General features: G+C 41.4%; 1 protein-coding gene across 1 annotated transcript; it reads right to left on the reverse strand.

Annotated features, from left to right (window-relative positions):
- Positions 1-755: 755 nt before the first annotated feature.
- Positions 756-25,580, reverse strand: KCNK17 (potassium two pore domain channel subfamily K member 17). The gene is made up of 5 exons (XM_074864839.1): positions 25,362-25,580; positions 13,560-13,674; positions 4,227-4,393; positions 3,490-3,658; positions 756-2,493 (listed from the first exon to the last, which is right to left on the reverse strand). Exons 1-5 carry the CDS (start codon positions 25,578-25,580, stop codon positions 2,198-2,200), a joined length of 966 nt encoding a protein of 321 aa, XP_074720940.1. The 3' UTR covers positions 756-2,197.
- Between the last annotated feature and the right edge of the window lie 25 nt (positions 25,581-25,605).

The following is a 25,605-nucleotide window of genomic DNA, read 5'->3' on the forward strand; positions in this document are numbered from 1 at the left end:
GGTAATACAACAGCACAGCTCAGAAGGAAGTGAATCAGCAAGGATTGCTGGGATAGATATGAGTCACCTTGAGACTCAGCCACATGCTTAGGTTTGTGGCTGACCCTGACATACAGTGGAAGCACTGAGATCTATGAAGAATTACTGTTTTTTCCTTTTTTCAGGACTACGAGAGTTCCTCTTCCTTTTAGTTCTCAGAAGCACACATTAGCTGTCCTAAAGCATGTGACTGTTTGCACTTGAGTAGGACCAGGGTGCCCAAACCTCTAATGCACTTTTGAAAGCCTCATCCACAAGCTACAAATACATGGAAATATGAATTAGATTTGATTAATATAATAGACATTCAAAACAAAAAGAAGCAGCTCTTCTCATAGAAGAGCAGAGCTGGTAGAAATCCCCAGAGCCTGTGACATTTCAAGTTAAAGTTGAAATAGATTTAGCATAGTCATTCCCATGCTTTGACAGTAGAAACTCCTACTACCGTCTGTGCATCCAGATTTTACGATACAGTTATATTTACTAAGTTTTGCACCTGAAAGAAGGTGCAAAGGATATGCATAAAAGGGTATCACATTTTGTGCTGTTGAACTGTGATTCACTTGGGTTTAAAGAAATACACTTTTGTCTTATTGTAGGCTAGCCCATTATGAACATTAGTAAAACCTACATTGTGTATCCATCAGTGAAATAAACACAACAAACTAGAAGAAACAGAAGTTTATAGTAAATGGTGTTAAAGAAATTACCCAATGTTCAAAAAAATTGAAAAGTATTTATTTTTCATCAGTTTCCCAACTATGACCTGAGATTTCTACTACCTCCCAGTGAAATGGTATTTGAGAGAACATTTATTACGATGGAGTTAGCAAAAGGCTGATGACAGAAGGCTGACAGCCTAAATTTCATCCAGCAGATTCCTTTCCTGCATTTTTTTCCTGTAATCAGTTCTACCACATATCAGACTGGCCTACTCTAGAAATACTGGTTTTATGATACATGCTCCAGAACTTGTGTTCCTGAAGACTGTAAACTTTTCACTCACTGCATTTCTGTGAATCCATCTATGGATATTTCCGAGTCCCATACTCCCAACAGACTGTTTTCAGGCTTTTCTCCACCCTCCATGTGGAATTTTGGCCCAAAGTAGAAGCTGAAGGCTCACCCAAATGCTTCTTTCTGGTTTACTACTAAGGTCAAGTTTTCAAAGTTAATGCTCTAGGATGCAAGTAGCACAACAGCAATAAGGAAATGAGAAGGTTAGATATGGGTATATAAATGGCAGGAGTTAAACTCTATTGGGCCTTTATAAATGGCATAATTTATCAAGATTTGAGAATTTAATGGGATTAAAACCCCAGTTCTGTTTCATGACTGACAGAAAGGCCAAATAAGCAGGTCTGGCATTTCACAGATCAAAAGATAGTTGTGCTTATATAAGAGATGTTGGCTACAAGAGATGTCATTTATGACATGAAAAGTTCATTAGAATAGCATCTCTTGATCACAGTTGAAGATACATCAGTCTGTTCCTTGATTAAAGTAGGCCTTGTTAACACTGGCCACAGGATAATGCTGGAACCACTGGCACTTAAAACTGCCTCTAGTCTTCCTTTTCTGGCTTCCATGATGTGGCAAAATAAAAGTCTACCCAAATGAACTGTCACATTGAGCTGATGACATTTGGTCTACGTAATACTTTACAAAGGATGAGCCTACGTAAGTTCTGGAGTAAGGAACAGCCTAACTAGTCTCTTTTTAATATTAGTAGACCTCTGACATAGAAATTTTAAAAAAATTTGAATGATCTGTTTCTATTAGGCACCTCTACAAGCTCTGCCTCATTGTCATCCATCTACTAATGATGAGAGAGCAAAAGCATGTTACTGCCTTTGGCAAGCACAAGCATATAGGTGGTGGAGCACATGTGCAGTGACTGCCAGGTGGCTTTAAATAGTGCTTTTTATTAAGTCTTTTAGCAACATGTAATTTCTTTCCTGCATTAAATGGCACTTGCTTTTCTAGTTGTTTTATTTGCAAAATACCATACATACAGTTAGAGGCTACAAGAGCATTTCAAGCTCAATAAGTAAGCTTGTACCCCATGTGAATGTCATGGCAGCTCCATTCCCACATTTTTAAGTGGTGCATCTCTGGTACACTAAAACCTGAGAGACACCAAGGGTATGTTTATTCCCTAGAGTGCTTCTGTAGGAGCTGTGTAGGTGTGAGATTCAGCTGGTCCTTTTGTTTTTGTGTCTTTGTCACTGCAGATCTCCACATCATGAAGTCCTGTCATACTATTTTTGTTGCCATCCATTAAGTCTTCTGCCATCTCTGTGCTCTTCTTGTTGCACTGACAGAAGTCACTGGAGCTCTCCAGAAAGTTGATGCAAAATTTGATAATAAGTGCTAGCCATGCCATCCCAAAGAGGATCCACAGAGAGATTACATTCTTGTACCAGCCTGGATAGGTACGGTCTGGGTTCATCCCTACAAGAGAATCACCCAAAACATTTCTAGACTGGGTTGAGAGTGTCTTAAAGGAGATATTACATGTAAAGCAAAGACAATAGAAATATAACCTAATAGTAGTGATTTCTATATAAAACACGAGTATGCCATCTACTTAGCATGTGAACAGATGTTGTCATGAAACATGCTTGCATGTCAGCAACAGCCTAGAACTCTCTAGGAACTGTAAAGATTACCCATAAGAAAGAAAAGTAAATCCCAAATTACATCTACGCTAGAATGAAATTATTCACATTTAAGCATAGTTTCATTTCTCCACTTATTGCTCCGCACCACAATATTGCATTAGTATGTAACAGGGGTTTCCCGTAGGCAGAGGTAGTCTTTCTGTCTCCCAGAGATTCAAGGGTGCATGTGTTTCTATAATCAATTTGTTTTTAATGAGAAAGTGTTTATCAAAAAGGTGTGTCCTGTGTTTCAGCAAACGCATCGGGCATGGGTCCAAACCCATTTCCTCTGGCAAAGGGTTTTGGCAACAAGAACTAGGCTGTGCCTGGTGCCTGACAGTCTACACCTAAGTGACTTAAGTTGCCTTTTAGAAAGCAGTTGTCTGGGGTTTTGAAGTGGTCACTGTCTGTTAATGGTGATGCAGAGTAGCATCTGCTTAAAACTAATTGCTGCCAAGGCACTGGAGCACACCAAGTGCACTGTCAGCAAATGCTGTGATTAAAAACATGGCACTCCAGTCTGGTGGTGTAGTCATTCAAGGCACAGATGACCTGAATGCTGGAAGATTACTCATTGACTGGGAAACGATTTCTTTGCTATTCCACAGGTGGCATTGCTATCTCAGAAATCATGTCTTCCCCAATCTGTCAAATGCCTACCACAATGTATTTATCATCAGGTCTTTGGATTGCTAGTGGTGTAAAACTGCCAGGTTGGGAGCGTCATATGCCACACATTTGGCTTTGATGTTTAGCAGGTGAAAGCAATGAAATGTAAACTACTCACCAATCACATAATCTCCAAACCCTATAGTGCTGAGGGTAATGAAGGAATAGTAGAAGCCTTCTTCATAAGACCAGCCTTCTTTGTCAAAGAATAACAAGGGAGGTAGCAGGAGGAACAATAACAAGCCAGTTACCAGCGCACAGGTCTTAATCAGGAGGGAAGCTTTTTTCTAGTAAAACAGGAAAAAAACCCACCAGACTGTCACAGGAAAGGTATCTGGGAAAGCCCTGCTCAGTTTCTGGTTGAAGATGATGCTGGACTCCATAAAAACATACAAACATTCAGGACATTCCATTAGAATAAATGGCGTAGCTCTCCCAGCCAACATAAACTGGGCCATCACCTTCATGAGTCCTAAATTCACACCAGTTTAGAGCCTATTCCACAAGTGTTCCCATGTAACTTACACATGCAATTCTAACTATGACTGATGATAAACAAACCAGATATTCTAGGACTGTGCACGGCTCTAAGGCTCTGGCACTTCTGTTGCTGTAGAGGAAGCCATTCATCACAGAAGTTCCCCCAATTAATAAACAACCTTATCTGACACCTCGTAAGGCTGTCATAAACTAAATTTATTTGCTTCCAGTTATTCCTGAGTATTATTGCCTTTTTGGCCAAACAGGTAGGCAGACTGTCCTTGTTAGTCAGAGGATCCCAAATACCAGACAATGCCCTTCCTGTCTTTTCTTTCCTGAACTTGAAGGTAAGGCATACCTGTTCACATTGCTTACCTGCCAGTGAAACACCTCTTCTAGGCGATGGGCACAATGCTGAACCCCCAACAGCATCAGCTGCCCAATTTCGTTCAGGAGTACAAGGTTCAAGGGGATCCCAAAGAGTGCAAACAAGATGCAGAAAATTCGACCAGCTGCAGTGCTGGGGCTCAGGTTCCCATAGCCTAGGCAGGGAAGGAATAGAGTGTTAAGTCTGAAGCATTCTCTGCTTGCCCTCTTCCCCTGGAGGGGTGAACCTCCATCTTCTACAAAAGTTAGACAAGAAGGTCACTGCTCTAAGAGGACCTTTTTTATAAATAACTAAGTTACATCCATTGTTTGTCGTATCCTATTGTAGGCTGGAAAATAACATTTCTTTCCCTGCCAATTTTGTTTAGTTCCTTTTCCATTTACCAATGAATTTCCTCTCCCCTACGCACTGTCCTGGCTGGGATCTGACGTAAATGCAAAACTTCCGTTTAGTTCAGGTTTTGTAAGCATTGTTGGCATAGGGTTTGCTAGTAAGTGATCCTGCATGGCTGTCAGATGGTCTCTGAATCACAATAGTGTTTTAATTATAACAACCTTTTTCTACCTTTGTCCCACAGGACTAGTGAACTTAACACTGCCTCCTTGCTTATACTCCTCTTTTGTGCCACAAGTACCAAATACACTTTAAGCTTAAATTGTCAAGATGTTTGCCTAGAGTCAGTAAACCCAGAGAAATTAACCTGAGTAAAATACTTCCGTTTCACACCTTAAGTGTTTTAAATTTTGGCTTTTTCTTCAAATCATATGAACTGGTCTAATAAAAGGTACTGACGTGCAAGCACAGCCTTGCTTACCTTAGACTATCACCATCACTGCTGCAATATTTGTCTTTATTCCTCACACTCTCTTTTTTAAAACGTCCCATAAATCTGCAGACTTGCACTTCTGTAATTTCAAATGTTTTATGCCACAGGAAAGTCAGATTTAACTTTGGCTTATTTCATAGGATGCTTTTTAAGACAGAGGAAAGACTAACACATGACAAGCATTTCAGCAGTGACTTAGCATAGGTCAGAGGCCTATGACCTTGACTACATTTCAAAGTCACCTCCACTCATTACGGATTTGTGTATGTCCATATACAAGATGTACATAACCTGTGAAAGCTTATCTTTTTACCACAAATAATACTATCTCCTCCCAGCAACACCCAGGTGTTGGCACAGTGCAAGCACAGAGATGCTCCCACCACCACTGCCTTGCTACCATGCTTGTAGGTGGTGCAGCCCCAGGGCAAGCAAGCCGCCCCCAAGAGGGAGAGATCCAAGGGCTGGGCTGTGTAGCTGCGTATGTAAGAGAAGTGAGTGTAAACATCCAAGGTTGACCAGATGGAGTCCCGTTCCTTCACTAACCTCTGTCCCACACCAGCTGCAGTAAGCCACTGACCAACATCATAAAGGTATGTGACTGAGCTTGGAATATCTACACCTTCTGTGCCAAGTTTTGCACTGACAAAAACCTCTTGCCATGGACAGCTCTGCAAACAGTTAACTGTGCACATGCACTGGCAAACTACCCCCAGAAAAAGGTCTGTCGGCAAACTATTTCACAGTATGTATACAGGCTGTCTTCTCATCTCATTCCTACTCCCCCAAATTCAACATTTTACTATCTGGAAGACCTTCCCTTCAATAATTTTAGGCTTGAGTGATTTGTGAGCCCCTGGGTTTAATGTATGTGGTAACACATAATATACCTCTGAAGCGATGGCCCCAGCAGCAAGTCCCTGGGAGGGGGCAGAGCATCCCCCAGAAAGAATGGGATGCTGTTACATAACTAGAGGTTGTTTTGAAATACAGTCAAACAAAGGGGCTAAATTAAGACTGTACAGCAGCTTTAATTCCAGTGCTATGTTCTTCACTTATGAACAGCTCCACAGTGTTTACACACTTTCTCACCCCCCCAACAATTACCAACTTCTGTCAGCTTTTACCTTTTCTAGACTAACAGGTGGGATGAGAGATATGCAGGCAAGTACATCTAGTAGATGATCCCATATAAGTGAATTTAAGGGATATGTGCCTGGTGTGATCTGTTTCGCATTGGCTGTGCCGCATTTCAATGGATTGGTTCCAGTTTTTCCTCTTTTATGGAATCTGGGCGTTTTGCAGGCTGGTCTGGACCCAGGAGAAAGAGCTGGGGGCATTTACTGTAAGGCTAGAGCCTGAACATGAGTCATATGTTTATGGCCAGCCATTCCCAAGGTTTTTTGGGGTAGTGGTTGTTTTTGGGTTTTTTTTTTTTTTTCCTTCTTTCTCTTCCATATCAAGTTTAAAAAGACTGTGTAATAGCTTGCACAGTTCTTTTTACCATAGCTTTCCAGGTTATCCAGTCTCTGGAGAAAATCATCAGATAAGAGAGAAAGAAAGGTCTCTGATCTCAGAGGTCACTGCGTGAAGCACAGGAGCCTTCAGGATTTTGGGGACACATAGTGCTGACTGAAGAGCATCTAAGGTTAAGCTGTACATTACATTTAATTTAGAGCAGCAAATTCAATGTGTACAGTACACCCAGAACACCAAACACCAGATCTGCTTTGCATATGATTTATCTGGCTCCGCTTTCCTCTGGGCTCAGCAGCTCAAAACAATTTCCTGAAGACTTGGTGAGTAGCTGCTGTAAACATGCCAAAAAGCCATGTCCCATTAGCTTTTTATAAAGGATGCAGTTTGATCAAACAGCATGGGAGACTTCAGATTATGCAAAATGGCCAGCAATTTACATCTGGCTGATGACACACCCTTGCCTTTGGACTAGACAAACAGAGGCCAACCTAGTTGTATATAAGCCTCAATTGTTATAAAACTCAAGCGTGAAAGGGTAAACGGGACTTACCTTCTTCAGTAAAAGAAATGAAGGTAATTGGTGTCTTAAACCAATGTGTGCTGTACGTTTGAAGATTAGAACCAAATTCAAAGACTAAAACTACAATGGCAGCTGCATCACATCCCTCATGAGCCTGCTACTGGAATGTCACCTGGTGCATGCCTGCGCCAAGACACACTGAGGGATGCTCACCATAAACTACTGAGGTCAAACTGTAAGCATTTTCACTGAAGCAGCTGCATTAAATAACTGTATAGCTTCTCTCATTTTGAAATAAAGTACAATGGAACTGAATCTTCCTTAGAAGAAGCAAATTAAAAGCAGTTTTATTTCTAAGTGTTCACATCCACACACTTTAACTGGTACTACTGTTATACATATTAAGCAAATTCCATTTTGCTTTCCTGTTTACCCATTACATTCCTGTACATAAGGGATTCAGAGGCTCTACAGGCTTGCTAAGAGGAAGAGACTGATGTATGATTAACAGATTATTAGTAAAAGATCTCTTAATTCGCAAGACAATATGCTACTTGCAGTGCCCCCAGTTCAGCGGAGGCAACTGTGACTTCCTGCTAGCCACAATGGGAGGTTTGATTCCCATTGTCACTGCCTGGACATAAGAGTATTTTAAGCAAAAAGCGCTTAGAATGAAAAAATGTGTCTTTTATAGGCTGAAAAACATCTGCATTTTCACCAAATAATTTCAGCTGTTGGAAAAAATAGAATGAGATTTTAAAAAAGCTGGAGGAAGAGTCACTTCTCTAACCAGTAACTTTAACAGTGGTTTGAGCATTCAAATATATTTTTGGAGAGATTTGGTTTAATTCTTTCTCCTACCTGAGTGGATACAAGCCATCACTTCCCACAGGAATGACCTAATCCCAAATTTACAGAATGTTCTTGTTGACAGTATTTTGCTTTGAATACCCAGACACTCAGCGAAGCCTGGGAGCCAGGTGTCTCTAGGCGAGACACACAATTGTCAGATCCACCAGGACACTGGGCAGTTCAGTGAGGGGTGCCAGTGCTAGAATTACTTTATTTTGCATTACACATTTAAACACTCTGAGAAAGATGCTCTACTTGGCAGTTGGGGTGATCTCCTGTGAGCCACAATCCTGTTCTCTCAGGCACAGGAGGAAATTGCACATTGGTCTCCTACACTCTCAGGGAGTGCTCAAACCACAGAGCTGCTCCCACTACCACTGCTCCTCCAAAACTTTTCAAAATATCTAAACTTTTCTTTCCCTTGTGCTCCTTACGAGTAACCTGAATGTTTTAATCTGAGCTAAAATGAAAAGTTTGTTTGTGATGAATTCAAATGTTGTACTAAGAAAAAATTAAAATATTCAAATTCAGTTTAGATGGAAAAGGTGTCATAATTCAGACAAAGTGGAAAAAAACCCCAAACAAACCTATTGATTACTCAGCCTTAAGATAAATTTATTTGGTTCCTAAAAATATAAGCATGGGCCCATCTTAGCTGGTGTCCCTGATAAAGCCCTCAGTAACCCAGTCTGACCTCATAGCTGACCACTTTAAGCAGGTTGCATTAGAGACCTTCTGAGGTACCAGGAAATCTGAATTATCCTACAAACCTTACAAGCATCAGGATTTTCAAAGGTCATTTGGTACCACCTACATTCCACTGTACATCAGCAAGTCTGGGGTTCCTGTCCTCCCTCATTCTTTTGAATGTCTCTGCAAGCACTAGCTACACAAAACAAACGTGCTTGGCTTCTCAACCTTCCTGTGAGATTTCACATTATACCCAAGTCTGCTCTAAGTGCAGGAACACTTGTCAGCTGGACATAGCCACTGAGCTCTGAACACCTGACATGAGAAGGCAGTTATTTCCAATTCATCCATCCATGGAGGATGACTTTGTTAAGGCCTCCCAATTGCAGTAGAGACAGAAACAGTCCCAGTACTTGCATTGGCATCTCAGTTTTATGATTAGAACAAACCAAAACACTAAACAATTTTATTTTGAAAGCTAGTGGTGGCAGAATAACAGGAACTGTGTCTTATATAGGGAAGCTCATTGGAACCCTGACAGGTTGAACCAGGGTGTGTGTGGGAAGTGCCCATCACTATTCATTTTAGCTGGTGCTGTGATGAAGTAGAGACCAATAACTAAGGCTACTAGGCTGAAAAACATGTTTGAACAGAGTTATTTAACAGTTTTAGCCTATGAAGTTGCAGGCAACAGCAAAATTTCACTGCACGCTCCTTCAGTGAAGGCCAGAAAAATGCTTGGGAAGAATACTGTAGTTTATTTGTTATATTTGTACTGTGTCACACTGGAAGCTATATAGTGGGCTTAGTCTCAACAGGACAAAATGGCACAGTTGGGAAGGCAGACCAAATTTGCCAGTGCTCAAGAGACAGCTCAGAGGATGTTGCTGTGAGTGCTATCTGCAAATCTGCCAGTGACCTCCCAGAAACCATTGTGCCACATCCCACTCAGCCAAGCCTGTAGAGCAGCTCTGCCAGCTGCCACAGGGCAGGGAAAAGATCAATGCATCAAAGGTGTGGGGCTCTTCAGCACAGAACTCCCCTAAACAAACCTGAGGTTCACATAGGATTCAAACATTAAAGTGGCCCTAGGTTATTATTCCATGTTTTAACTTCTTCAAGACATCAAGTTGCTTTAACTGGATTTCCCAAGGGATTATCAGCCAGCAATGGGCAGAAGCCTGGCCATTTCTCAGGAGCTGCACCACATGCTGGGCAACACTAGAGAGTCAAAGTCTTAGAGAAACTCTTGCTGGCCCAAAGCCCTACACTGCCAGGACTTCACAGCCCTGAAATGGCTGTTCTTTTTTCCCCCCCATACAAATCATCTGTGGCAGACTAAATGTCTGTGACAGTGTAGTAAATACCACACCTCACTCAATAGCCTGCTCCTTGCTACCCCCCAATCCTTTGGGGGATTCCTGTTAGGAGCTATTATACTGTGCTAACCAGAGAAGGGAAGGACAGGGAAGGTCTTCCCCTTCCTTTCTTCACTGTGAGATGGTTTACTTTCCCTATTTTATGTTTAAAAAAGGGCCTTTGAAATTCATGAAAATGAGTACTTAGCTTTGCCACCAGAAAATGGTAAGGCAGCACTAGGTAATGGCATCCACCCACCCAAGATAAAGGGGGATGTTCGGGCTAGAGAGAAAAATACTGTTCCTTCTACTCTCAGGCTAGCACAGACAACCTCAGTCTCATCACAAATCCTTTCCCTAGCACCTTCTCTGAAATTACACTGCCCTGTGGTCGTTTGACTTTAGGAACTTTCATCTTGTGCCCCACTCTGAACTTGCTTTGACCTCTGCCCTGTTAGTCCAAACTAACTAGGAGGAGAGTAAACACAGAAAGGAGAGACATAAAGATGTCCGAGAGATAAAACCAGCAGCAAGTTAGATTCTCTTTCTTTAATCATGTTTAGTACTACAGTTCTAAAGGAACTCTGAAGATGATTCTTCAAGGCACTGAAGAGAGTTACTATGGAAACATCTGCAGAAAGTGGGATCGCATACAAGACCTGGGATGACATGACATGTAAAGAGACAGCAATGAAGAAAGCACAGAGTGTAACAGTGGGGAGAAGGAATCAGCAGAAGGCCAGGGCTGCCCATCCCACATGATCAAAAGTTATAAATGCAATTCCATTCAAATTATGGGATTGGCCAAAAACTACATAGGCTTTGAGGCACTTCTTTAAACAACAGATTTTGGTTCATACACATCTGTTCTTTAAACTTTTGGGATTAAGGCACCAAGTGTTTCAAGCCTGCAGGTTAGAACTTTGCTTGGATTTTTTAAGAAAAATTTGCAAATAGATGAGGCTCTCATTTAAATGAAAGAAGAGTACAGCACAGAAGATGCTGCAACAGGAGACAGGGGGGTTCAAGCTGTGTTAGTGGGGAAGGAACCTCATGTCCCTCAGTTGGTGTTAATAGGGAACGAAGCTAACATCCCTTCCCACATCCCATTGAGAGAGTGTTCTGGTAAGGACCTGAGAAACACACCAAGCCTTCTGAAGGGGATTAAAGCACCTAAAGCAGAAAACAGAAGCTGACAGGATGGAAAGAGCATCTCAAAGAAAAGTGATGAAGGTAAAAGTGATAATGGCTTTGGTAGTGCTATTTGAGAAGACTAAGGAAGAAATAGCTGATGCAAAAGCCAAAGACATTACAATGCATAAGAGGCCAGCAAGGCATGAGCAGCATTAGTTGCAGAGAAAAAATATGGAAGAGACAAACAGGACAAAGAAGGACTTGCAGCAGCCTGAACACATGGAGTGGAGTCCACCCAGATTCCTCAAAATCTTTATGTAGTACCCCTAAATTCCTGAGAATCTCTCTTCTCTGTTACCATTTTAACTCTATCCTTTCTGAACTCCTTTGCCAGAATGCCTTGTTTTGTAAGTCCTATACGTTAATCTTGTGAAGCTGGACCTGCTTTCAATGGTTCCATACTCACAGCCTGTGATAAGTAATTCCTTGCCACATAAAGACATGAAAACCTCAACAACGTTTTGAAAGCCTTCTCAAAAAACCTTTTCAATGTGATAATTTACCCCATAGCCATGCCTTGTACATGAAACTTCCTACTGTGAATCACTTCTCTGAACTTCACTGAGTTCTTTGGAAAGGACCTTGTCTTTTACTTGACATAATCAGTTATCCTTCTCAGTCATGCAGTGATGTCTGAGTCAATGAGGCAGCACCAGCCACTATCTCAAGAACTTGCATAAAGAAAGAGGATGGGTAACAGGCTCAAGATGAGGCTCTGTGAGGCCATGGCCATCTGTATTTTCCTCTCCTACAACATACTGTTATCAACAGAGAGTTAAGACACTAACCTGTATGCAGTTAACAATTTAACTTGAAAAAGCAAAATCAAGGACCCAGTTGTCTGAAGTTCTCTGCAGAGAGGTGACTTGTACAGCATTCTCAACTCCACAGTTGAAAAGTCATAGCATCAGCTTTAAAACTATGAGATAGGGAGCTGTAATATTTGATTTTTTTTATTTTCCCCCTGATATCAAGTCATTCCCCCAGCCCCAGCCATCAGGGGAAGGCATTTACTAAAAGAAAAAAGGAAAAAGAGTAGCTTAGCCTTTCACAGAATAACAGCCAGAAATGTTTAGTCTAGATCTCTGCCAACATCACAAAACGCCCTTATATTTTAACATGACAAATATGATTCTTCTTGAATGTCGTTAACTTGAATTGATTGTGGTAAAAAGAGTCACTAACAGCTTAGAAACTGGTCAGGATTAACTACTGAGGCAAGCAAAGCAGCTCTGAGCAGATGCTGCTTTGTACCAAAGGCTGTAAGGAACTGCCCAGGCTCTACACTGGAAACCTGTGCAGCCCTGTCTCATGAGCCGCCACTGCCATCATCTGGTACAACCCATACCTGGTAGTACAACACAAACGTAGTTCCCAACCAGAGCAAAACATGTGCAAAAGAGCAGGGCAGAAAGATATACTGAATCACAGGAAGGTGACACCCCCTCCCCGGCAAAAAAACCCTCTACCTCCCTGAGCTCTTGTTTGGGGGCTTAATGTTCTGAAGTCAATGTATCTTCAGTAACCACCAGAGAAATCAAAAGAATGCTTCACTTGGGCACACAAAGAAAATTCTCAATCTAAAAATGTACTTGAAATTGAAGAGAGCTGACAAATTCAACACAAATCAGGAAACCCATGAGGGTAACAACCATCTCTCCACATACTCTTCCTGCCATGGTTGTTACAATATTAGGTCACACAGTAAGAAAAAGACATCAGGTCAAGTTGTTAACAGTTTTGGGGACTAGGGATATGCACTGACAATAATTAATAGCATCTGCCTTCAGTAACACTGTACCCAAATACATTTTATTGTTTCCATTCTCACCCCCACCGCTTATTTCCATCATTCATTCATGGCTTTACATTACTCATTTGCTGAAACCTGACTCAACTGAATTGTTTAATTTATCCAGCTATTTGACTTTCACTTAAACAAGCAGGTCCTCATCCAATACAGGCAGTAATAAGAAGGAATAATTCATACATACAGCCTTAAAAAAAATTCAACAGCCAATATTAAGAGTTTTTCAAAACCATTCTTTCTCCTTGTGACAGGAAAAGCTCATTTCAATGCACAATTCACCTCAGATCTCTCAGAGGGCACTAGGCTTGGGAAAGTACAGGTAGTGCAGCACCATGAAGTTCAGGTCGCAAAAGCTCTGTAACTTAGTAGGGATATGTACTGAGCTAATTATCACTGTATTTAATTAGAGATCATTACTGCATTGGCACTGACAAAGCATTTCTAGAGCTAGGTTCATGGGTGCTTATCTATTGCATGATATAGACAAGCTACATGAAGTCCCATAGGGCTGGAGCAGCATCTGATAGTACAGGTCCTCATTCCTGCTCCTTTCCTGCCTATGAGGCAGCCCTGCAAGCAGGCAACTCTTACCAATGGTTGTTATTGCAGAGATGGAGAAGAAGAAAGACCCACTGAAGTCCCATCTGCCCAGGCTAGTGCTGTTTCCCTGGAGTGTTATGCCACTCTTGTAGGCTTGAATTATACCCTGCAAAGAGACAATAATGTGAGATCTCACAAACCCCCTTATGGCAAGTTCATGCAACTGGCATTTCCAGTGCTGCCTTGTAAAGTCAAACTACAACTACTTTCAACTCTGCTCTGTTGTTTCCCTTTTAATAGAGGATATATATCCTGCACCTTAGAGACCAAAGAGCTGAGAGGTCAGAAAAGCCAAAAGCCAGCATATTGGTTCTATGGAAAGGGCATCTACAGAATAAAAGAAAGTTGCACATGCACATGGCAGATCATACAGGTAAATGTGGAAGAGATGCAAGATGTGGAAGAGGGCAAGAACTACCTAGAGAAAGCCTAGCCAGATAGTTAAGACTGCCTTGTGATATATTCATTAGGGAAATAAAGTGTTTCCAGATGGGATATTCTGATGGCAGAAGTCCCAGAGCACCAAATACACATGCACATGTAACTGATACAGAACCCTTGACTATACTGGGGAGGAATGTATATGGTGTGATGCAGGAGATGGAGACAGCACAGGATGGCAATTCTACTAGTATTGGGCAGTATATCCCCAGAACAGGACTATAATTATGAATAAATGTATTCATATAGATTAGCATTATACCCAATTCTGTTCAATCTACCTGGGAAAGACTCAGCAGTCACTATAGTGACGTGGGCAGAGTTGTGCCAAAATAAGGTATTAGGCATCTTAACAGTGCCCATATCTTACTATACCTTCTCATGCCAATAAAGTTAATGACATTGAACTGAGTTGTGTCCAAAACATTAATCACAGTACACTAAACATTTCACACCCACTGACCAAGAATCCTTGAGAGTTGATTATCCTGGAATGCAAATTGTAGCCAAGGATACATAAAATTCATCACCTCTGAGAAAGACATGCAGACACAAAATAATACTGTCCCTATCCTAACAATAAGGCTGCTGATAAAGCTTTCACCACTGATAAAAGGAATCACTCAGGTTAGATTTGCATCGGTTGTAGGTTTTACAAAGTTGTTAATTTATACATCCACCAAGCAACCAACACTTCAAGCCTGCAAAGCAAGGAAGCTTTATCCCATTTTACTGATGTAACATGCTGTAAGTGATTTATATAATATTATACAGGGCTGTGAATTAAAAACTGTTTCCAGAGACTCAAGCCATAGCTTAACTACAAGGACCATTATCTCTTCTCTCCAGAGCTACTAGTTCTCACACTAAGAGCAGGGAGCAACTCAGAGATCAACACATATTTTTCCAAGCTAGAAACACTCTTTGATAGTCACGTTATCCTTGTTTACTCATAACTCAAGGCAATTTAAACCATTCAGGGTCACATTATAATCTAGTGAAGCCTGACAACATGCTCTTCTCTGCACAAGTCAGAGCAGACCCCTTGGTCTGAAAAGGGCTAAGGACCAGATGCTGTATTGTATTACATTATGCTTCCTTCTGTGAATTGACATAAATTGGGGCAACTCACAGAAATAATTAGTATGCAGCATAAGTGACATGAAAGAATTAAGCACCTCCCCACCCACATCCATCCCCCCCCCCAAAAAAAAAAAAAAAGAGAGAGGAAAGGTTGTATCAGGAAGCCTCCAGCGGGATTTGTTTTGAATAGTTGCATGTAATCCCCCCCACCTTCTTCCAGGACTGGTATCTGCATTGAGGTTTGTCAGGTTGCATGGCAAGCAGGCTCTGACCCTTCTCTGCTCTTGATCTCTGACAATACTTGACCTCAGGTTTAAGAAGTGTAAGAATTTCTGCAGCCAATGCCCTACTTAGGAATCACAGTCCCCATGAACATAAAATAACTCCCACACTAAACCATATGACAAGGGAGACACTGGAAATTTATACAGAAGACCTGTATGTTTTCCCTTCCAGAAACTAGTGGTTAAATTTGAAAATAAAAAGCTTGTTATTCTCTCAAAATTTCCTTCCATAGCCCGTGATCTCTGCAGTACTAAATAGTTAGCGTTGAACACATATATACCTGCTGGAACAGTAACAGTTCAGCTCAGATAAATTTGCTAATCCGCTTAATCAGAGACACTCAAAAAACCTACACATGCAGCATGTTTGTTGTCCTTTCTCCTGCCTGATGTCCTGCTGACACAAGCTCAGCAGTTGACAACATTACATAGAATATCAAGTTTTTAAAGCCAGAAACACTTAAGAACCAGAGAGGATTGTAAGAAACTGGCTGAATCAGCCCAAAGAAATAGAAATGTCTTCATGCAGGAAGGGGAAATAAGCAGCCGGCACAAGACGTTATGTAAGAAGCAAGCAGCAGTAACCAAGTCATTAAAGGTTCAATTTCACATCATTGCAGCACTTCTGTTGTGCATGGTTTAGGACCAAGAGACTGAGCAGTTGTGAGCACCCATGCTAGCTTTGCAGTGATTTAGAACAGCACAGCATCTCAGTCTAAACCTTCCCTGAAGTGATGCTACAACCAGCAAGTACAGCATTTGTCTTGAGTCTGCAGATAGGCTAAAGTATTTGCACTAAATGGAATGATGATCCTGCACTCATCTCGATGGGAAGGAATGGTACTGTGTAACTATTATTAACTGGCAAAGAGCAAGCATGGAGCTTGCAACGTGCCAGCTGTTTTCTGTTTCTGGGATTGAAGCACTTAGCAAGTTTGTGGTAGGTCTTCAAGAGCCTTCAGCAGTAAGCCACTGGCTAAGCATTTCCTTGTTAAAGCTGGTTATTAAACATCCAGATAACATTATTAATCATTAGGCTCCCTGCCCTGTCACAGCCCCATATGGGGACCACTGAATACTCATGCAAATCAAAGCCACTGGAGTAAACAGACACTTCCAGGAGAAATGTCAAGTTCATTACTGTTAGGAAGAAAGAGCCACTAGATGCCATTCTTAAAAGGGAGGATTCGTAGTGAGTGGAGATAAGGATATCAGCTTTCATTTTTAAGTAAAAAAGTTTTATAATAAATCAACTTTGACACAGCAACAATGATGACAGAAAATTAAAGATTGATTCTTCTGAGAACAGTGGAACTAATGGAGCTTGCCTTCCTACAGATGTGCCCATAGAGGTGGATTCACGAAAGAGAAATCCATAGATAGCCATTAATACACAAAAATTACTTTGGCACAGAAAGTCATTGGATTCCAAACTCCTGAAGGCCGAGGGCACATTCAGGAAGATACCAGTGTATACTTGCCCTAATTTAGCATGTTCCTCTAGACTTCTGCTTTTGACTAGTGCTCTTTTTCATAGAAAAATAGTAGTTTATAATTTTTGATGGAACACAGCAAAAACCCAGATAATAAACACTCTAAAAGAACATCTGAATTTTCCCTGCTTTTCCCATTGGAAAGGCACTGATATGTCTCTGCTGATGATTTAAAAAAAAAAACCCCTAAAACATTAAGTGTATTTTGGCCTGTGGGTTCAAGATTTACTAAAGAGGAACTGAATCATACACATTGGGTCACATCTGCTTGGCTCCCTTAGCCTGCCTTTGAGAACCAGGCACTGTTTTGTTTTGCTTTACACTGATTTTGAGGTGAAATCCTAGGGGGTTTCCTTTTTCTCTTAATTAGACTACTCATTTACACAGTGTCTGCTCCAAAACTGAATTCATTAAAAGGCACCTACAGGAGCAGTATCTCAAATCCAGTGTTCAAAAGCAAAGAGCTGACTGATCTAAGAACCCAGTCAATACCACCAACTGCTCACACACAACAGATCTTGAAAATGCAGAGCTTGGGCTTGACATTTTGGGAACTTGAAAGGTCATGTGTGCAACTCAAAAGAATAGGAAGGAAACAGGTGGGTGGTTAGAATAATCAGAAACAGAACTCCGTTCCACTTTGGTTTCTATTGACAGACAAGCTACTCAAAAAAAGAAATTTCACTTCTCTGCACTTACGTTCCACCCCTAAAATGATAACAATTTAGAGCTCACAGCAACTACTACATCTTAGCTGACAATGTTTATATAATTTTAACAATAAAAGATAAAAGTTTCTATGGAAACTATTGTAACTGCTATAGAATTTATAAATTAGGATATTTTAGATTCTTAGGGCTTCACAAGCCAATGAAAATTTGCAGACTGCCACATTTCCTCATCAAGTGGGCTGCCGTGTCTCTTGATAACACCATACAAAGCTTACTTGCATGGTCAAATATTGTCATAGCTGGTGATTAAAAAAAACAGTGTGACTTCCATTCAAAGTAGTCTATTTAAGTGTAGATGTCTGTCCTGTTACCTTTGTGATAAAACATGTCTCAGAATAACCAAATGGGGCCTCCAGCTTCGTTTTGCTCAACCATAAACTCTGAAGTTTCAGTTCAGAACATCATAAGCTAATACTTGCAAATGCACACTTTACATTGGATCATTACATCTCCGTACAAATCAAAGCCTGGTTTTGTGCATCCTTCTGCAGGGAATTCCCTCCTTTAATTCAAGCTCACTGGTAACTCCACGAAGAAGCTGTGGATTTCTGCTGAGTCCCTTATATAACATATCTCTGAAAACTTGTTTTAGAACACCAATACCCCTTCTTTCCTTCTCTTCTACTGTCAATTAGAATAATCCTTGCTCGCTCTTCTTGCAGGAGCATCCAAACACAACATTGTCCCAGTTTCCTTATTGGAGTTAAAAAAATAAATTAAAAAAATCACTGCTTCAGCCTAACTGCCTTTTAGCCCTTCACAGCTCCCGGGCTGCACTTCAAATGACTGATAATGAGTGCCTCATCTATCCTGGAAAAAGTCTCACCAATCTATACAGCTTTGGCCAACAAAACCAATGTAGTTACAATCATACTATCAAAAATTAAGCCACATGATTGAATTACACTCTCAAAAGTTCTTTTGTTCATATTGCCTAGGTTTTTTTTAAAAAAAAAAAAAACAAACACAAAAAGAGGATTGAGGTTGCTGGTTCTACCAGGACACCCACTTAAGTATCAAGAAGCTTAACATAGAGTCAGCCTACAGACTTCAGCTCCCTCTTGACATTTGAGAGTTACATCTTTTTCTTCCCTGCAAAATGTAGGTTTATACTTTTCTGTTTGCTGTGGAGTCACTCTATTCTTCAGCTGTACCATAAGTCTCATTTACCACATGTGCTGTGTTACCAGTTCTGGGCAACTCCCAGGTTTCCCAGCTTACACACAGCACATGTGGGCCCCTCCACCAGCAGCCCATGGCTGCAGCACAGCTTCTAATCACCAAGTGCTGCAGAAGGGAGAAACATTATTTACTCTGACCTCCTTAACACCAACTAAAAATTTTGTCTTTCACCTCTGCACTGAGTCACAACTGCATGTGACTAAGGTACAGCTTTCAAAAAAGGCATTTAAGATCAGCAATAAGGAATGAATGCATGTGTGTATGTAAGCTGAGACATTACTTTCTTTACAACACTATGCTTCTCTTTCCTTCTATAATCTTTACAGTAAAAAAATACCTCCCCCCTCACCCCCCAACAACAGCAAGACATAAAGTGTAAAGGGGAAAAACTGAAGCACTGGAGGATTATGACCCTACCAAGGATCTCCGTAAGAATTTCTGACTCTCAAGCTCAAAATTTCTTATTTCTGGGGAAAGAAAAAAAAAAAAAGAAAAGAGACAAATCATGTCCCCCCCTGCCCCCTCGAGGAAGGAGTCATACAAATGACCCTTTTATAAACCACAGCTCCAGTCACTGCCATTGCCCTGTTGCTTCTGAACAATGGGCATTTTGGCCAGAGTTCACAGTAATCTTGAGATACCTTTGCAGGCAAAAGCAGTATTTCCTAATTGTATTTGAAAGCAGTTCTCAAGGAATGCAGAGCAGCATGTGAATGGACTGGGATAAGAAACTTCATTCCCAAGTTTAGTTGAAGTTCACATGTTCATATACAAAAAAAAATAAAATAAAATTTATGCAGGGAGAACATGCTCTCCTGAAAATTGTTTACCTCATTTCAGACACTTCCTCTCTTCACTTTTGCAATCTATCAAGGAGGGAAAGGAGGTGTTCCCAAGGCACCAAGCTACCATTTAGATTAATAAGAAAATATAAACTCACATAAACTTTGTGCCCTGGAAATTCTGTGCAACGTTGATATATAAACATTCATTTATGTCTCACAGAATACCAGCTGTAAATCAGAAGAAAACGGTTAATATTAACCTTGTCTCAGATTGCAAGGACAAAGGTCAATTAACTTCAAAATAATTAAAGAATAGATTATGAATCACACCTTTTCCAGCCACAAAGTCTGATCCCCTATCCTTGCCTGGAATGGAAATTTATCTGAATTCCAACCAAAAGAAGAAAAGGCACAAGGTGCATTAAGAATTCAATGGAATCCAGCTGGTTTTTTTAACTTCATGTCATTTGAATAACCCGAGACCTGATCAAATAACTGCCCCTCCACCTCACTCAACCATGCTTGCTAATATAATTGGTACTAGTTCCTCTAAACTAAATGAACGCTACCAGCAAAAGCACTTTTACTCTGCAGCTGGGTCTGCACTTCCTAGAATTCATCTAGACTTACTCTTCAACAGAAAAGGAGCAAGAGATGTAATAAGGCACAGTAATGCTGCAACCAGTGCTACCCTAAGCCACTAGCACCTTTTCTGAAAATTAAGCTTTTAATCTGTGGCATGATTCATAGGACAACGCATTGCTGAATTCCAGTTGCTTCCCAAACTCCAATGATATAAGTAACTTGAGAGCTGGACTGCTACAGAAGTAAGTAGGGTGTGTTGAAAGGAACTGCCTGTATGATCTACAGAACAGAGCACAGAAGATTGCATTGCATCATCCTTATAACTACCAGAGAAAGAACTTCAATTTTACTTTTCTTTTAGTTGCACTTCAAAAGGATAGAATATGATGAACAAGTACATGTAAGAGTAACCCACAACTTCAAACTGACAAGAATTACCATCTCTCTTTTAAGAAGGCACCCTCCTGGTCTTTAGATATCCACTGCTAGTAGTGTCTCAAACCTTCCTGGTTGGACATGTTATTGAGACAGTTATCAGTTAATTCCAGCTTGCTACACTTGTTACTGACTAGCTGTAACTGAGAATTTGGTAATATCAAAGGCAGCAGAGATATATAGATATAATAGGTTCCTATGCTTTTTTCCCCCCCTTCTCTTTTCAAGCACAGGTACTAGACACTATGTCACTGACCAGAAGACCTAGGAGTGAGTCAACTAACCAGAAACAACAGTTCATCAGTAGGTCTTCTCCTTGCCTTCCAAAAAGTCCAACAATATAGTGCTAGCCCATTGCCTTACAGAATACTATGTCCCTACTGTTTTATAGAATAAAGATTTTTTTTTTTAACAACTTCTGTCAAAGGTATACTATAATAGGATATTATAAGCACAGAATACACACTCTTGGTAAGTTACCCACTGTTCTTTTTAATTAATAATGGAGAAGAACACACTGGCTATAATTTAACCAAAGTAGTAGTACATTTTCATAAGAAGGAAATTAGAACAATTACAGAGGATTAACCCTGTTTCATCTGTGACGAGCCAACAGATATTTGACTAAAGTGGGTTCTACACAGATGTCATTGCTCCACAATACCAAGAGCCAATGCTGTTCCTTAAAGTCCCTTATCACCAACAGGTGATCTCTGATGCCCACTCCTTAATAGTCACTCACTGCTGCATCATCTGTGGGCAAGATGATTTTAGTAAACTGTATTTGCAGGGTTGCATTTCCTGACAGCTGGCAAATCTCTGCTGGTTCAGTGTCAGTGGAAGCCAAAGTATTGATGAGGATCTTTCAGTCACATGGGATCTCGTTGCTCTTGTAAACATGAACTACAACTCTGTGTAGCTCTAGCTGTTGACTCTAGAGATAACAGTATCTAGATCCACCTGCAGGCTTTTAGTTTATGGCCTGCCCTTTAGAATTACATCCTTTTCACCACACCTTAAGTCTTGCTAGACAAAAAGAGTAATGTTTATTTCATTTAGCCCAGCTTTCATTTTCTCCTTCCCAATTTATTTAAGTAACCAGGTTTAAATAGCATTATGCATCTACAATAACAGAAAGTGGATAGAAAAATATAATAAATCCAGGAAACAGCTATATTAGGAAAATACATATATAACAAAAAAGGTTATAGCAAAAACCAAAGGTATCATGAAAAGGATGTCATGGTAACAGCCTAACACAAAAAATGCACTGTTTCAAATCCAGCCATATGGCCAATCATCTGACTAAAGAGACACTGAAAAGTACAGCAGCTGTAGTTATGCTGGTGCCTGTAACCACTGAAGATGATGCAGGAAAAGGAGTGAGTTTGGAGGAGAGCTCAGCTGGAGCAGAGCTATAGATACATTCACCCTAGGCAGTAAAATCAAGAAACTTATGCACTAGATCACGCTGGGTAGTGTGTCTAGGTGCCCCCCTTCCCCAAAAGGTCAGAGAGGGTTTCAGCTCCAAGAGATATGCCAGTACAGAAAGGGCCCTCTGTGTGTGCAGCCTCACTCTCTGGACACTTCTCCAATCTGAAACCAGCATAATTTTTGCCTGGACAGAGACTCTCATGTACTTTTTCCCCCCAGCTGAGTCCAGCTACTGTTCTTCACTGTACTGAGAGTGTATCACCTGAAACCTGCCTTATCACTGCATCTGTTTCCATCTTCTGCAACTCTTATCATTGAGAACTTCCTTTGATCTGACTTCACAGACAGTAACTCTGGCATGTGAAGGCCACCACCATATTTATAATAAAAATCCAGATATTTCCCTCTTTGTATGTCACCTAATGGCTCTCGAGGGACTGTTTGCTCTTGATCTTTTTCCTGGTGAACACGTGTTCATGTCACAGACTGTATGCAATGTCAGAAAGATAGCCTAGGGTTAGATGGGTCAACAAAACCAAACTTATGTCTTCCTGGAGCAGATGGTACTGGAGGCACAATAGAGGGATATGTGGCCAGAGTACCTCTGTTGTCCCCTATACTGTCCTCATTCTAAGCTTCAGTAATGAAAGCTAAGAAAAATGTACATCAGCCTTCCCCATATACATACACACATATGTATGTATAAACACACGAGCATGTATTTTTTTGCTTGCTTGTACATAAAGCATTCACACCTGCTAACACTTTCTCTTCTGCCATTCAGTTTTTGTTTGTTGGTCTGCTATTTCCACCTCCTTCTAATTTTTGTTAACTAGAAAATTACTTCTTCCCTCAAAAGGATCTGAGCCACAGAAATTACTGAATGAGAATTCACTGGTCTAGCTACCACAGCATGGCCTGTTTGCCTTTGCCTTTCCTCCTGTCCATCCTCACACTGTGCTCTCCTGCCAGCTCCTCAAAGCAGGAGCCGTCTACTTTTCTCCATCTGTTCAAGGGCTGGAACAGTGGATTGCCACTGCCAGGTGGTAACTAGGAACTAAGCGATAAACAGGTTGTAAAATGATGTTTGTACACTGCTTAGCAAACTGGGATTTTATTCCATATTGGCCCCTATACACTTAAAATAAACAGAGTTTAGAATTATCTAGGATGAAAGAGCTGTAAGAAAACAATGAGGAATTGCCAGTAATGTCAAAGCAATTAAAATTCACACACTGCTTTATGTTTTCACAAACACTCTTTGTATGTCTGTCTTAATTAGCAAATAATCAACTGTGTAACTAGAATATGAGTTTGTTATCTGAAGAGGGTCAGTGATGACACTGCCTGATAAACTATGTGCAATTTACTGCAATAACAATTTACTGCACAGAAAAACATCTCGTTTGAGCACACTAACAATATCCAAGCAATTGCTACAGGAAATTAGAAAAGAGCGTAGGAAAGAAGCAATCCTGGGGTTTATCTAATTATTCACTGTGGAAGTTATTAAAAATAACACACAAAGCCATTCAAACTCAGACTATGGTTTCTCAAAGCATGAAGGCATGCACAGACGCTCCATAAAATGAAACCAAACCTCTTTGTAAGTTCCTCATCTAGGGCTTGCGCAGGTCACAATTAAGCAGTCACACAGCATATTATAATAGTGTCTGGTCTAAAAGGATTGAGGCAGCTGTCCTATTCCTTTGACTACTAGAAAGTGTCAAGAATTAGTAGAGGTCACCCTACAGTAAAACAAGCCATCAGAATGACATTAGAAATATCTTTCTACCTACTCAGTTGTGATCATCATGATCTCTCCACTACTACCACCTCATTACTGTCATTCATCAAGTGAAACGCCTCCAAACGCAGGGTAAGGGCCCTGCCTAGCACTCACTGTTTGATGGACCAGGGCTGAATGAAGCTCAGCTCTGACCTGGCTTTATGAAGTGCTACACTGGTCTTCTCTGATGTATTTCTCATTTCTCTCTGATTATTTATATTCCACAGCTAGCACAGTACACAGCACACACTATACATAATAAGAGTAGATACCATGGCAGCTTACAAGGGTCCAAATTCATATTGTATCTTTAATGTACTATCGACTGCCACAGAAAATGTACTATTTATAACGTCAAGGGATGAGAGCCTGACACAGGTTATCAGCAAAATTTTGTCTGCCAGGGCCTTGCTGAAACCCCTGAAAAGACTATCTATACATTTTTCTGTGTTTTTATCTCTGCTGGAAAAAAAAAAATGGAAATGTTTATCCAAGTCCTTTTTGGGTCCTCTGAACTCTGGTGGACAACTGCGATGGTTTCAGCCACCATGAAACACTGCTTTTACAAAAAAAAAAAAAAAAAAAAAAAAGCTACAAGTTTTCTTTGCTAGGCAACATCTATTTGAGGCAGATGGACCAAAGCAAGCAGTAGATACTCAGCCACCAGCACCTGCTGAACTAGACTGGTTTGGGTAAACAAACAAGTCACTTCAGTATTGTAGGTTTTCCTTTTTCAGACAAAAATTGAGCAAGGAGAGAACCCATTTATCCCACTTTGCGCATATCTGTATCATAAAATGCATCCACTTGTACTTTAATAAGATTGCATTTGGTCCTGCTTTACATTTTGCAATCATCCTGCAAATATCCTCAGGAACATTTTTAAGGATCTCTTAAATTGCATTACCGGGATTTTCTATCTCCCTTTAAATAACGAGTAGAAAACTGAGAAACTTTGACACTAGTATAAACACCAATTGAACCTACCAGGACAGCGCCTCTCCGTTAGAATTTACCCCTCGTAAGAGGTCACAGACTATGTATTCTTAACGAGTTCAACAGCAAACACAGCCACCTGCAATTAAGCCCAGGTAATTATCACACAATGGGAAACGGCACCGTCTGCCAGGACGCGCCGCTTGAAAACTCGCGAACGCCACAACCTGCGGGAGGAGAGCGGAGAACCAGAGAAACTCTTTATCAGCGGGAAGCGGCCGAGCTCCGCCGTGCCCGCCTGCCGAAAGCCCAAGCCTGCCCGGAGGCGCAGAGTTCCCGCTCCGCGGAAGCTGCCCGCGGAGCCGAAAGCTTCTTCCCCGCCTTGAGCAGCATTACGTGTGCGGGTAGAGATTAAAACAAAACAAAACAAAAAAACAACAAAAACTTTTTTCCTAAATTACTCGCAGGCAGGAGGCGAGGCTGCTGCCGTTACGCCCCCACCCCGCTCCAGGAGGAGGCAGCGCCTGTCCCCCCGGCAGCCCCCCGCGGGCGGGCGCATCGCTGCGCCGGGAGGGGCGGGGGGGTGAGGGGGGGCCTGAAGCCCCCCGGGCTCACCTGGATGAGCCGCTGCAGGGCGGGCGGCTGCAGGCAGGTGTGGTTGGCGAGCAGCTCCCAGTGCTGCTGGAGGAGCTGCTGGGCCGCCCGCACCTCGGCCGGCCGCTCCAGCGCCTGCAGCACACCGGCGCCCAGCCCCACATAGCCCACGTAGGCCACCAGAAGCACCGGCACCCCCCAGCGCCGCCGCCGCTGCTGCTGCCGCCGCGCCGCCACCATCGGCCCCGCCGCCGCCACCTCCACC

This window comes from Strix uralensis, chromosome 3 (assembly GCF_047716275.1).
Source record: "Strix uralensis isolate ZFMK-TIS-50842 chromosome 3, bStrUra1, whole genome shotgun sequence".
NCBI classification, from domain to species: domain Eukaryota; kingdom Metazoa; phylum Chordata; class Aves; order Strigiformes; family Strigidae; genus Strix; species Strix uralensis.

What these genes read in the sequence shown, in the direction of transcription:
- KCNK17 (XM_074864839.1), bottom strand. Translation starts at nt 25,580, where the DNA reads ATGGTGGCGGCGCGGCGGCAGCAGCAGCGGCGGCGGCGCTGGGGGGTG. An exon ending in CCCTGCAGCGGCTCATCCAG is followed by an intron (nt 13,675 to 25,361) that starts GTGAGCCCGGGG and finishes GTCTCTTTGCAG; the next exon opens with GGTATAATTCAAGCCTACAA. An exon ending in GTTTGGAGATTATGTGATTG is followed by an intron (nt 2,494 to 3,489) that starts GTGAGTAGTTTA and finishes ATTCTCTTGTAG; the next exon opens with GGATGAACCCAGACCGTACC.